The sequence below is a fragment of the Balaenoptera physalus genome, assembly GCF_965194825.1.
Source record: "Balaenoptera physalus genome assembly, chromosome: 16".
In the NCBI taxonomy this organism is placed as follows: domain Eukaryota; kingdom Metazoa; phylum Chordata; class Mammalia; order Artiodactyla; family Balaenopteridae; genus Balaenoptera; species Balaenoptera physalus.
In genome coordinates this window covers 51,888,060-51,902,367 of record NC_138898.1, presented here as the reverse complement: position 1 = coordinate 51,902,367, position 14,308 = coordinate 51,888,060, and the positions used below count along the sequence as shown (strand labels likewise).

General features: G+C 57.1%; 1 protein-coding gene across 1 annotated transcript in view; it reads left to right on the top strand.

The window, feature by feature from the left end:
- Positions 1-13,600, top strand: part of LMF1 (lipase maturation factor 1) — an 82,802-nt gene extending 69,202 nt beyond the window's left edge. The window contains exons 7-11 of the mRNA XM_082431792.1: positions 11,235-11,418; positions 11,705-11,858; positions 12,010-12,193; positions 12,878-12,990; positions 13,381-13,600. Coding sequence (XP_082287918.1) covers positions 11,235-11,418; positions 11,705-11,858; positions 12,010-12,193; positions 12,878-12,990; positions 13,381-13,555 — 810 coding nt within the window. The 3' untranslated portion in view covers positions 13,556-13,600. The remainder of the gene's footprint in view (positions 1-11,234; positions 11,419-11,704; positions 11,859-12,009; positions 12,194-12,877; positions 12,991-13,380) is intronic.
- Positions 13,601-14,308: the final 708 nt, after the last annotated feature.

Sequence of the window (14,308 nt, the reverse complement as noted above, 5' to 3'; positions counted from 1 at the left end):
TGCGGCTTGCGGACTCTTAGTTGCGGCTTGCAGACTTAGTTGCGGCATGCATGCAGGATCTAGTTCCCCGACCAGGGATCGAACCCAGGCCCCATGCATTGGGAGCGCAGAGTCATACCCACTGGACCACCAGAGAAGTCCCTGGAGGCAATTTTAATGGCAGACATTTTCCTGGGAATTTGTCCATTTCATCTGTTTTCAAATGTGTTGGCCAAGGATCAAGTCATAGTAATCTCCTGTTTTGCAGAGTCTGGATTTGTGTCCTTTAATTCGGTGTTGCCTCTGTGACAGCACAGAGCAGGATTCTTTTTCCAACGAGGCTCATTCTCTTTAAGTATCGTGTATCTCAGCTGGTACATTTGTATTTTATTTTATTTCCACATCTTTGTGTATTCTTTTTGCCCTTTTTAGCTTTCTTTTGAGGTTTTTCTCGTTCCATTATTCCCCCTTTCCTAATTAGCAAGTCATACACTCTGTTTCTTTCAGGCAAGTACACACTTAACTAACTGAAAGTCTAAATTTAATCCCTGTCCTCACTGCCCTTACGGCCCTGTGGCCTCGAAATGCTTTGATTGTCTCCCCCTACCTGCTCACCTGCTTTTGCTGCCAGTATTTTAAGTTGTATTTTGTTTTGTTTTTAATTAATAGACTTTTAAAGAACAATTTTAGATTCACAGAAAAACTGAGCAGAGAGTATAGAGTTCCCATATCCCCCCGCCCACAGTTTCCCCATCAGGAACATCTTGCATTAGTTAGTGTGATACATTTATTAGAACTAAGGAACCAATATTGATACTTTATTGTTAACTAAAGTCCACAGCTTACATTGGGGTTCACTCTTGGTGTTGTGCATTCTATGGGTTTGGACAAATGTAAAATGACATGTATCCATCATAGTATCATACAGACTCATTTCACTGCCCTAAAAATCCTCTGTGCTCCCTGGATTCATCCTTCTCCCGCCCCTAACCCCTGGCAACCACTGATCCTTTCACTGTCTCCATAGTTTTGCCTTTTCCAGAACGTCATATAGTTGGAATCATCCAGGATATAGCCTTTTCAGACTGGCTTTTTTCCTTAGTAATATGCATTTGAGGTTCCTCGTGTCTTTCCGTGCGTTGAGAGCGCGTTTTTTATTGCTGAATGATATTCCACTGTCTGGATGCACCACAGTTTATCCGTAAACTATCCGGACTTGGCTGGAGGGCAAAATCCTGGCTGGCGGGTGACCCTTGCTCCCAACAGTCTCCAGTGAGGGACACCCCCAGGAGGTCAGGAGTGCTCTGCACTGTCCCTGCCCCGTGCACACTTCAGCCCAGTGGCTCCATCATCCTGAGCTGTGGGACGAGGCTCCAAACAGAGGCTCAAGCATCCTTGTGAGTGTCCACGAGCGTGGACACTGCCTCATGCTGGACTTTCCTCCATTGTCAAAGGATGCCCAGCCATAGGCTCCCACCTTCCTCTGCTGATGGAGAACATGGGTCCAGTCCCCGAGGCAACTCGGAGGACCTGCCTGGCACACAATCTCAGCAGGAATCCAGGTCTGCTTAGGCTGTGTGGTCACCATGGTGACCAAGAATCACTCTCAAGGCTGTGGGGCGTTAATTAGTTGCTGCTTCAGCCACTTTTACAAGCCTGGGACCACTGGGACCCTTTCAGGGCTGTAAACTCTACTGGGCCTATAGGGACCCTCCAGACATCCCTCAGGCTGTACTGACCACCTACCAGTTTCTCTCCAGATAATCTGAAGCCCACCTTTGGCAAGCAGTAAAGAAAAGCAAATTGTCATATCACTTAAAAAACACATTTGAAGGAAGTTTGATTTACTGTGCAGGTGAAAGGGTTCAGCTACTTGAAAATAGGATTTGGGAAGATATTTACATTGACCTTTGACCCAGCAGCCTCAAAATGCCCTTGTTTGTTCACTTGGCATGAGTCTCGTGGTGCTTCAGGACGAGGACCCGCTAACTGGACGCAGCCCAGCTGAGTCTGTGTCCCAGCCTGGGGCACCGGCGCCTCCACCATGGGGGACTGTGCAGACCGGGGGCGAGCTGGGGGGACTCAGGTATAAGATGGCTCCCAGCAGCTCAGGCCACATGGCTGGGTCTCCACCTGATTCTGGGTCTGGTGCCCGGGTGGACAGCGGTGGCACAGGGACACTGGGCGGGGGAGGGCCAGAACGGGACCTTGAATGGCCTTGCCGCCAACCTGCGGCCCTGGACGTTATTCCCAAAGGCAGGCCATGCACTCGCCTTCTGTCCCCCAAGGCCTTGGGAGCCTCAGTCCAGGTGTGTCCCCAGCGTCATTCTCCCCCACCCACACCATGCCCAGGACAAGGTGGGACATGGCGCAGGGCTGTGGCTCTTCTCTGAGGCCTGGTCTGATGCCCCCCAGGGGCCAGGCCTCAGCTGTCCAGAGAAAAGAGGACAAATGGCCCCCTGGCCCAGCTGCACGTGTCCAGCCTCGCAGGCAGCGTGGGGCGTGCAGGGCAGTCTCATGGGGGCGCGTGGCCCTCTGCAGGCCACAGCGCTGGCCACCCCTGGATTTGCACGTTGCTCCCATCTCCGCGCCCGCAACCCCGAGGGTCCCTGGTTCTGTTTGTTTCCGTTCGTTCCCCGGGAGAGGGTTGAGGATGTGAGCACACATGCACCTCCTCCCACGCTCAGTTTGCACAGCTGTTCCGGAAGGTTCTGCAAGGCCTCCAGAGGCAGCCTGTTGTCTACTTGGAGAGGCGCACCACCCCCGCTACAGACCCCCACTCTAATGCCAAGGAGAGACGCTGGAGGGGCAGTGCTCGGCTTCCGCTGTGGGCCAGGCTGGACCTCCCATCCTGGCGTGGAGCGGGCACTCACCAGGCTAGTGGCTCCTAGTCAGTGCAAAGACGCGTCTCAGATTCCAGACTCCTCCCCAGCCTCCCACCATGTCCTGCTCTTTCTAATCTCTGTAACGTCGGCCACAGACCAGGGGACATCGCTGTGGGGAACATCACTACGGCTTCGGGCGCAGAGAGCTGCCCCCACCAGCCCCTGAGTGACCCACCCGGAGCTGGGGTCACAGCATAACTGTCCCAGGGCTCCTGGCTGCAGAACATCATCTGCAAGCACACATGTCCTCTGGTAGGCCGTGGGAGTCCAGAGCCCAACAGGGGAGTCCCAGACACCAAGCCCCTTGCTTCAGGGGTGTCTCCTGGGCCCGGGGTCCCACCTCCCAGCTCGTCTTCCCACCCGGCCCCCACCATGGGGTCACAGCCAGTGTGTGCCAGACAAGGGCACGAAGATGGCATTATGAATCCTCAGGCCTCCTGCGGCTTTATTAGAAACAGGGTTCCATCTCCGAAACTGCTCTGGTGAACCCTAGTCTCTGAGTCAGGGCCCCCTAGCTGGTCTCAGGGTGGAGTGACTGGGGAGGGGTGTCTTTGGGCCCCAGTGGACCAGGGTGGTGTAGGGAAGCCGGGCATCACTCAGAGGTCATTAGGGCCCCACAGCCACTTGGTGGCCTTCAGACAAAGGCTCCTGAGTTCTCACCGGGATAGAACTGCTGGGCCTTGAGAATCCTGTTGTGCCAGAACATTCCAGGTCATGGCGTGTGGACCAGGCATCAGGGGCCTCAGCCCCATCCCAACGTGAGCTCTTCCTGCCGCATGCAGGGGGTCTGGGCCGCTCAGGTGGCCGTGCCAGGAGGATGCATCCTCAGCTCAAAAGTGGGGGAGCCCGAGCCAGGAGCTAGAGGACAGCGCCAAGGGCAGCCTGGCTAGACGCTGACCCGCAGTGGGGGCAGCTCGTGAGCCTGGCCCTCCTGTAGCTGTTTGGAGAAATGATCTTCCCTGGGGCTGGCCCCACGCTGCTTCTGCACCTGAGTCTGCAGCCAGGGCTGAAGGTCACTGGGGTCACTGGGCAAAAGGCTGAGGCCGCACCAGCACAGCCTCCTCAGGAAGCAGAACTCAAAGGCCCCGCCCGCCAAGGTCACTGTGCCAAGTGGACAGCATCGCGCCCGACCTCAGAAGGTTGACTCAGGCTGTGCCGTGTCCTCGCTCACGTGGCCCCAGGGCTACAGGGTGATGGCCTCTCTCCGGTGCTCACACTCGGTGGGGTTGGGGGGGGGTGCGGGGTGCTGCTTTTTCCATTTTCCTTTACAGAGGTGGGGACGCTGCCCTCTCAGGAAGGCACAGGTCCCCGAGCTGACTGCGCAGGTCCCAGCCCTGACAGTGCTGAGCCGCTGGGCCCCTCCCCTAGGGCTCTTCCTCGGTCCCCAGTGGCCCCATCAGGTCTGCCGCCCCGTTCGCTGTGGGTGGGTAGGCGGGATTGTGGTCCACCAGGGGTGGCCTGGGCGTCTGTCCCTGCAGGAGGGCTTGGACTACAGCCAGCAGGACGACAGGGTCCCAAACCAATGCCAGGGGAAGCCTGTGCAGCGTCACCGCTGTGGGAGCCATGCTGGCCGAGGCCTTGCACCCGCACCCCTGGGGTGTGGCCCTCACGGGTCCAGAGGCACGAAGAGTGCCCCCGATGGCACTCATTTTGAATGGAAAGTAACTATGGTTTGGAACAGAAACAAGGGAAGGAAAGGACCCCCATGGGTCCCTGCTGGTCATGTGTGGGGTCTTCCCTCCACGAGAGCGTGTGCCCAGCCACAACTACGTATTCTCACTCACTGTTAAATCTTTGCAGCCATCATTCCAACAACTACAACCACGATGTGTGACTCTTCATTTAAACAGCTGGTTTTCTGTGTTTAACAATCGCCCACGGGCTTACAGTTTCCAGCCCCCTGCCCTCCTGCGTGTGCATCCCGGTCATTTTCCTTCTGCCTGAGGGATGTTTCATTCGGTTTTCTAACATTTCTTAGCAGAGTTTGCTGGTGGATGTCTTCCCTTCAGCTGTCCATGGTCTCTGCCCGCAGCGTCTCTGCTGGGGAGTCTGCGGGACCCTTAGCCCCGCTCCTCTGTCTGCAACTTTTCCCCTCTGACTGCTTCTACGATTTTTCCCTTTTTCAGTTTTTCAACAATTTGGTTTGACGTGCCTTAGGTGTGGCTTTCTCTGAGTTTATCCTGTTTGAGATTTCTTAGGCTTCTGTGACCTGTGCATTTATAGTTCTCTTCAATGAGGAGAATTTTCTTCATGTTGTGTCTGCCCCCTTCCCTTCCTGGGGCTTAAATCACACGTCTGTCAGGCCAGTGGGTGCTGTCCCCTAGGCCCTGAGGGGCTGCCCAGGCTCTGCTCAGCTTTGCTTCTCCCTGTGCTTCACTTTGCAAAGTTCCTGTTGTTCTGAGCTCATATTCACTGACGTTTTCCTTTACAGTGTCAGTTTTGTCAAAAGCCTATCCAGTAAATTATCTGTTTTGTATACAGTAAGTCCCCTACATACGAACAAGTTCCGTTTCAAGAGCACGTTCATAAGTCCAATTTGTAAGTCCAACAAAGTTAGCCTAGGTACCCAACTACCACAATCGGCTATATAGTACTGTACTGTAATAGCTTTATAATACTTTTCACACAAATAATACTTAAAAAACAAACAAAAAATAAAACAATTTTAATCTTACAGTACCTTGAAAAGTACAATAGTACAGTACAACAGCAGGCACACAGGGGCTGGCATCGAGTGAACAGGCAAGAAGAGTTACTGACTGGAGGAGGGAGAGGAGGTGGGAGGTGGTAGAGCCGAAGGATCGTCAGCAATAGGAGATGGAGGGCAAGCTGCAATTTCACTCTCGCCTTACGTTGATGGCACAGATTCTGGTTCCTGGCTGGATTCAATTCTACCTACCCTCTTGAAAAAACGATAAGTGATGTCTGGGTAGTAGCTCTTTTTTTCTCATCACAGATGACACGGTAGCACTGGATTGCATTCTGAACGGCTGCTGCAACCTTCATGTACCATTCTACATTCGGGTCCTGTGCCTCAAAAACTAACAGTGCCTCCTCAAATAAAGAAAATCCCCTTGCCATTTTCTGCATCGTCCGTGAATCTCTTCGGTTCTTCAGTTACTTTTTCTTCCTCTTGTCTCTCTTCATCCTTTCTTGGTGCTTGGTGCTTCTTAGCAGTACAAGCTACATCACCACTTTTACACTTGCTTCCAGACATCCTGGACTTGAAATAAAGCTACTGTAATACTGTACTCTATACAGCACTGTAAAGTACACAGAAGCACACCATTTGTAGAGGATGCACGCACATGTCAATGTATGCCAGACACGTGAACTAACTTACGTGATTGGACATGTGAACACATGTTCGCATCTTTGAAAGTTCACAACTTGAAGGTTCATATGTAGGGGACTGACTGTATTACCTTTTTTTTTTTTTCTTTTTTGGCTGCATTGGGTCTTCGTTGCTGTGCGCGGGCTTTCTCTAGTTGCAGCGAGCGGGGCCCACTCTTCGTTGCGGTGCGCGGGCTTCTCATTGCAGTGGCTTCTCGTTGCGGAGCATGGGCTCTAGGTGTGCGGGCTTCAGTAGTTGCAGCACGTGGGCTCAGTAGTTGTGGCATATGGGCCCTAGAGTGTGCAGGCTTCAGTAGTTGTGGCTCTTGGGCTCTAGAGCGCAGGCTCAGTAGTTGTGGCGCACAGGCTTAGTTGCTCCGTGGCATGTGGGATCTTCCCAGACCGGGGATCGAACCTGTGTCCCCTGCATTGGCAGGCAGATTCTTAACCACTGCACCACCAGGGAAGTCCCTGTATTACCTTTTAAACTCTCAAATTATCATCTGGTTATTCTTTGGCATTTTCATATTTCTCTTACTTATGACTATGTTTTCTTTTAAACCCCTTAATTTTTGATAGTAGCTGTTTTCACATTCTTATCTACTGGCTTCAGACCGTCTCTGGTTTCTGACTCTGCCCCCAGCCTGTTTTGTCTCTGCTCTTGCCTTGCAGGCTAGTAACTACCAACCTGGAGTCTGTTAACTTTTGATTGGGTGCTGGACGCTGGTGTTGTTGATTCTCTCCTGACAGCAGCTAATTGACTTGCAAATCAGTTTCAGAGCCTCCTGGGCAGGTCTGAATGTGCCTTCCCTGTAGGGCCAGCCTAGTTCCACAGGACAGGGCCTCGGCCTGGCTCGGGTTCGCAGGACTGGAAGGTCCTCTAGACCCACGTGAGCTCAGCGATGGCACAGCCTTGGTCGTGTGCTTTCCCTGTCCTCACGGAGTCCCCACCCTGCGAGCTCAGCGGCCGCGGGTACCCAGGCAGGACCCACAGCTCCTGGCTGCTGCGCCCATGTGGCATGTGGCAAGCCAGCCCCTCGAGCTCCCCTGGCTTCAGGCTCTGCCCCCTGCCCTGCCCTCCCTCAGTGCCCAGGCCTGCATCTCAGACAGTCGCTTTGAGGGTCCAGCACCGCTACCTCCCTCTTGGCCTGAAGCAGGAGTCGCTGGTGGAGTTTTAGCCTTGGACGTGGACCTGGGCCCCGAGGGGTAGCCCTGTTTCTCCAGGGTAAAGGAGGCGGCGGTGGGGGCAGGTTGGGTCTTGGGAAACTCAGCTCAGTGGAGCAAGAGGAAGTGCATGCCTGGGAGGGGGAGACGCAGGAGGAAATGGGCGCCTGGCAGGTTGTCCCTGGGCCTCGTCCTTGGTCAGGGCAGTGGGTCCTAGGGTGACACCGGGCCTTGTGCTCAGCTCTCAGTTGGGGCCAGGCCCAGCGGCTCCATTCTGGTTGTCCTTTATGTTCCCGCTGCTGCCCGCCTACTTCTCTTGTTCGTGGAGGTGAGTGGTGACTACTCCAAAGGTCCCACATCCTTGGGCCACCTTCCTCACTTTTCTTTCCTTCTCATTTTTTATATTTTTTAGTCTAAATGCTTATACTGTTTTACTTATGACTCATCCTTGGAAACGAGAAATGGCCAGAACATGTGTGGGCCCAGGTCCTGCTCCGGTAACTAGTCCTGCACCCCTCATCCCCCGAGGCCCAGGCCTCCTTCCACCTCGAGAGTGCCGAGTCTATTTTTATATCATTCTCATCCGGGAAGGTCAATTGTGTAGCCGTTGACTCTGCTGAATCTGTATTGTTGCCCTCAAAGGTTCTCCCATTTCTGCACCACATTCTGGAAGAATTTCTCAAATCAGTCTTCTAAATCACTGATTCAGACTTCAGCATCATTCATTCTGCTTTTCACCTGTTAGGGTTTTAACGTTGTGCGTGTTACACATGAGGGCGTAGACGAATAGATGCCGTTTACTGATCGGGGTCCTTCAAATCAGCAGTGTCTTGTCTGGGTTTCTCTGGACGCCTCTGGGGTCTCGGGAGCCCCGAGTGGCCACAAAGCGAGGCTGTGCCTCAGCGAGGGTGTACGCTGCACCAGCTACACCTGGAGAGGTTGGTGAGTAGGCCGTCTGGGGTGAACTCGGGCAGGTGGGCCCCCCAGGAAGCCCCCGGCTGCCCTGCTTTGCAGCGTTATGGTGGCCATGTCTCCCAGCAGTTTGAGTGTCAGTGGAGAGGTGAGTGCTGATGGCTTGGGCTGGTGGCTGCAGAGGACACGGCTGCCCATCAGTTGCCTGCCGGGTTTGAGTGTGGACCAGCCCTGAGGGGCGGTGTGATGGGCGAACAAGGCGGGCTGTTCCCCGCATGCCTTCCCAAGGGCCGTGCGACATAGGCAGGAGCCCCCAGGCTAGGTGCGGAGGTGTCTTCTAGCTGGAGGCTGCCATGCGCCGGGTGCTTCTCCCAGCTTTGGCCGCCGTCTCATCCGAGAATTAGGCAGTAGAGGGCTCTTGTCACCCGTGTGGCCCTGACAGCTGCACCAGGATGGCAGGCCCTCGGGAAAGCGGCCTGTTCTCACCCTTGATCACCACTCCTGGTGGCCTTAGCCGCACAGCTGAGCCATGGAGAAAAGGGGACCCCCATGCAGCTGACCAGCCCACCCCAAAGCAAAATGCATTTGTCAGGAGGTGTCAGGAGGGGCACAGGGACCGTTCCCCTTAAGCCCCTTGCTGACGCAGTGGAGGAGCTAGTGGAGCATCTGAGGTCTCGCTGGTCTGGGAGATGAGAATTGAAGGTCGGGCCCCTCCAGTGCTGTCCACGGGGGAGCTGGGCCCAGGCCACGGGACCCCCGCTGTCCCCTGCAGTGGAAGAGGGCCTGGCGGCACCACAAACCCAGACCGTCAGGAGCCAGCAGGTTTCAGCAAACTCCAGGGCGAAGCCCAGTCGGCCCAAAGCAGCTCGAGACCAGAGGCCCAGGGACCCCGACAGGCCAGGCAGGGCTGCAGGAGAGACCACCAGCCCAGGGCGGGTGCATTTTGGGCACAGGGGTTTGTTAACATCCTAGACAGTGAAGAATAAGAAATAATTATTTTAGGGCTCAGAACCAGGAAAACTGGTTTTCCAAATTAATCCAGGAAGAGCTGTGAATCCACACCATCTCCCGTCACACACTGTAAGACCCTATCGTGATCCATAAAACTGACCTATTGAAAGCCTAGCTCCTCTCTCTCCAGACCCTTTTGAGGCCGGCATCTGTGACCTCACATTCTCCCCAGTCACTAGGATCAAGACCTACAAATCAGAAATTGAGGAGCTGGGTGTCAGCTGAGTCTCGTCCAGCCATGGGACCCCCGGCCTGGGTCTTTGGTCTCACGTCCTTCCTCGATGCCCCCACGTGGCTCCGACCCGTTGGCTCCTGTGCAGGGAGGCCCACAGGGCCCCGGCAGATGCGCGTGAGTGACCTGGACAGGGACATGGCCGTTCTGCTACTTGGGGGCTATCTGCTCATTCAGGTCTTATTTTTTGCAGAAATGTGTCCATTTGGTTGGACAGTTGAAAATCTCCTTATTTCTCTTGTCACTGTGGCGACTGCACCATTTTCACTGTGGGTTTATTTGCTGGTGGTGCTGGTCCCCATTTCCTTCTGCTTTGCTGACCTGTGGCTCCTGGTGTCTTGTTTCCCCTTTTCTGAGGCACTTGCTTGAGGCAGTTTGTCTCCCTGTAGACACGTCCGCCGTGGACCCGTGTGCTCTCACCTCCCAGCACCCGACACCCTGGTCATCCCAGAGGCCCTGCTCCCTCCCAAGTCTTAACCCCGCCTCCCCAGCCAGGGGCAGAGCCTGGACCAGAGCAGAGCCGGCTGGTGTGAACCTTACATCACACCTTTCATAAAAAACTAATTTGAAATGGATCCGAGACCTAAACATAATAGCCAGACCTGTAAAACTTTTAGAAGATCTTTACATCTTTGGAGGAGGAAAAGATTTCTTAGATGGGACACAAAAAGCAGAATTGTAAAGTTTTTTTAAATTGATAACAACTTGGACTTCCTAAAAACGTAACTTCACCTCTTTGAAAACTGCGTAATGAAAAGGCCGCAGCTGGCAGTTGTACATCTGACGGAGGACTGGCTCCGGGTTCTGCTAGGACTTCCAACTCAGTAAGGCATGGGGGTGTCCTGGGCTGCACCCCAGAAGCCCTCGGCTCTGCCTCTTGCCCTCCACAACCTCCAGCCTGCCCTCCCACTGTGGTCACCTGGAATCTCCTCACCCGCGTTTGTGCAGCCCACAGGAAGCTCTGCGTGCAGCTGGCACTGGGGTCCCTGGGGCTCCACAATCAGAGGCGTCTGCCTAGGGGGCAAGCGGGGCTGCTCTGTTCCACCTTTGCTCTAGGAGAGCCTGGCGCCTGGTGGGGAGGGCGGGATGTGAACCCTGCAGCTTCTCCTCCCCTCAAGTGAAGACCACCCACTCCCTACTCCTGCCCGCATCCTTGACAACAGGGTCAAAATCAGGCAGAAGGTGCCATTTTCAAGTCACTAAAACAACTTATAAGCCTGTCCTAAGCGCCCCCCACCCCTGTGAGGGACACACACCACAGGTGCCGTGGGGCTGGTCCTGGCCCCGACACCTGGGTGGACCACTGAGCAGTCGGCTGGAGTCCTGGGGCTACCCCGGGCCTGTTGATTAACACTGTGACAGTTGCCACAAACACAAACTTGTCACCTCCCAGTTGTGTAACTCCAGTGGCCTCCAAGCAGGGTTAGAGGCCGGAATCACAGTGTCAGCAGGTGGGGTCCTCACCAGAGGCACTGGGTAGCGTCTGCCTCTGAGATCATTTAGGATGTAGACATTGCAGGGTTGGTCTGAGGGAGGCCGGGCAAGTGGCCTGGGGGGGGCGTGGGGCCTGGGCCACGGCCTTCCGGGCACCTGGGGGTCAGCACAGGCTGCTGGGAAGGACAGGACCCCCAGCCCCCATGCCTCTGGTGTGGACTCCACGCATCACTGTGGAGCACGTGAAGTGCGGTGGCTGGAGGGATCTCTCTCTCCACCCCCAGATGGTCCTCATCATCAGCGGGAATCTGAGCTTCCTGAACTGGCTGACCATCGTGCCCAGCCTCGCCTGCTTCGATGACGCCACTCTGGGCTTCCTGTTTCCCTCGGGGCCCGGCTGCCTCAAGGACCAAGTCCTGAGGATGCAGGAAGAGGAAGCTCGAGGGGCCAGGGCCCCACGGACACGCGGTGGGTGACACCTGAAGGCAAATGTGGCCGGGCAGCGTGGGTGGTCTCGAGTTGATGGCACCCAGCCCTGTGCCCACACCAGTGGCCTGGGAGACAAGGCAGCATCTCCATGCCTGGTCAGGGTCACTCTTGTCTGCTTGGTATGGACGGTGTGTCCTGGTCCTCAGGAAGGGAGGCCCGGTGACCTCAGCTGGGGGGCCTAAGAGGGAGCTTCTGTGGGCCCAAGGGGCCGAACAGAGGCCAGGCCTGGGGGCAGGAGCCCACCCGCTATCCCCCCTCCCGGCAGGCAGCGTGGCACGGCACACGGTCAACCTGGCGCTGGGCGTCCTGGTCGCCTGGCTCAGCGTCCCCGTGGTCCTCAACTTGCTGAGCCCCCGGCAGGTCATGAACAGCTCCTTCAACCCTCTCCGGATCGTCAACACATATGGGGCCTTCGGCAGGTAACTCAGGGCCACCATGGCCCCAGGGGGGAGACATGCGGGTGAGGCCAGCCCCAACCTGCAGCCCCCCAGCCTCGTCCTGGTCTGCTCAGGTTGGGGGGTGGGGTCAGGGTGGGGAGGTGCAGCCCTGACTGGTCTCCCCCATGCCCAGCATCACCAAGGAGCGCACAGAGGTCATCCTGCAGGGCACCGCCAGCCCCAATGCCAGCGCGCCAGACGCCAAGTGGGAGGACTACGAATTCAAGTGCAAGCCTGGTGACCTGAGGCGGCGGCCATGCCTCATCTCCCCATACCACCACCGCCTGGACTGGCTTATGTGGTTCGCCGCCTTCCAGGTGAGGCCCTCGGTGGGGAGGCCCCGCTGACACGGCAAGGCCCGGGAATCCTGTGCTGGGGCACAGCCCGTGGGGAACCTTCCCAGGCTCCCAGCACGGCCCTTGCACAAGGATCTGTGGGTGCCCAGGGCTGGGCCTCACAACCAGCTTCTCAGAGCGCTTCCACCAGAGGGGCCGAGGCATGCATGGCCAACGCTGGGGCAGCCAGTGTCCACAGAATCTTTGCTCAGGCCAGAGCGAGGCTGCAGCACTGTCGCCATCCCACCTTGCCCAGGAAGATAGCCTCCGGGGGGCTCGGTCACTTGCCCGAAATCCCTGGCCCGGCAGGTGACAAAGCTGACAGGTGAACTGGGATAGCCAGGCCCAGCCCCGCTCCATCCAGGTCCCCGCAGACAGCAGTGGCGATGGCGCCCAGGAGAGCAAGCAGGACCGGGGGCCCTGCAAGAACAGGAAGGAGGTGGTCCCAAACAAAAGAACTGCAGCATAGGCCCCCAGGGCAGCCCCCGCCCAAGAGAGGCTGGCCGCCAGCCACACTGGAGTCAGATGCCCCCAGGACAACAGCCTGAAGGCCGGGTGACCGTCACGAGGGAGGGGGCGGAAAGCACACATCCACGGGGCTCTCCAAGGGCCCGGTGGCGGTGCAGGCACCTAGCTATCTGCGCCCTGTCCTCTTCTCACCCCCAGACCTACGAGCACAACGAGTGGATCATCCACCTGGCGGGCAAGCTCCTGGCCAACGACGCCCAGGCCCTATCCCTGCTGGCCCTTAACCCCTTCGCAGGCAAGGCACCCCCCAGGTAAGATTCCCCTCCCAGAAAGGAACACACACCCCACCCCACCCCACCCCTGCCAACTGCAGCCTCAGCTGCCTTTCAGGGCTTCTCCCCAAATGCAGGGGTCTGCTCTGGGGGCTGGGCCCACCTCCTGGAAACATGCCCAGACACAACGGTCTGCGAACCTCAGGTACCACTCACCTGCTGAAAGGATGCAGGGCTCAGCCCGATTGGCTCTGAGCGCTCGGTCCTCCCAGCTCCAGAGCCCCGCCCGCCCCGCCATCATCTGGTCAGGGGCCTGGTTGTGCCGGGGACTCCTTGGGGCTCTCTGGCTTCCCCTGGGTGGCCTCTCCCTCTGAGGACTCCAGTGCTGTCTTGGGGGCGGAGGCTGACTGTGCTGCCCTCGCTCTGCAGGTGGGTCCGGGGAGAGCACTACAGGTACAAGTTCAGCCGCCCTGGGGGCACGCACGCTGCTGAGGGCAAGTGGTGGATCCGGAAGAGGCTCGGCCCCTACTTCCCCCCGCTCAGCTTCCAGGACCTGAAGGGCTACTTCAGGTCACGGGAGTGGCCGTACCCCAAACCCGAATAGAGGTGGCCCAGGGCTTGTGCCCCAAGAAATAAAGTGGGAAGACTGCGGGCTGGCTGCTCTGGGTGGGGTCTCCACAAGGACATCCAGGGAAGCCGACCCAGAGAGGAGGGGCTGCCAGGGTCCTGGGTGGTTGTCTGTGCTTTCCTGTCTCCCCACAGTCAGTCCCCATGGTTCCCAAGTCTCTTGGCTCTGGGTTTGTCAGAGGAATCCCCAGAAAGCCCCCAGCCCTGCTCCACCCAGATCACGCCCCTTGTCACCAGGCCCACCCCCCAGACACCAGCATCCCGATGTTGCACCCAGCTCTGGTCTATCCCAGGACCACCTGCCTGTGCAGCCAAGAGGAAAGCCTGCCTCTCCTCTCTGCTCCCCCAAGCGGGTCCCCACCACGTCCAGGAGGGTCCTGCGTGAGGAAGTAGTCAGGGCTCCCTCTCAGAACCCATGTGCGCCCACACGTGCTCTTCTCCACAGTGACCAGCACCCGAAGATGTGGACAGAGGGCCTCTGTCCTCCTTGGGTGGGCCACCCCCCCCAGCCCTGAGTGAGGCGCCTCCTCCCCTCCTTTGTGACCACGTTGCCCAGTCTCACACCTGGAGCCTCCTGCTCCCTGACCTAGGGTGGGAGGACGGGACAGCAGAGCAGTCAGCCCCAGCCTGGGCGCTGGGGTCCCCAGGGCAGCGATTCTGAGGCCCAGTCACTGTAGGTTGAACTGGATTAATGGTGTGTTGCTTGGCAACCCTACTGGGCTGTGGCCCA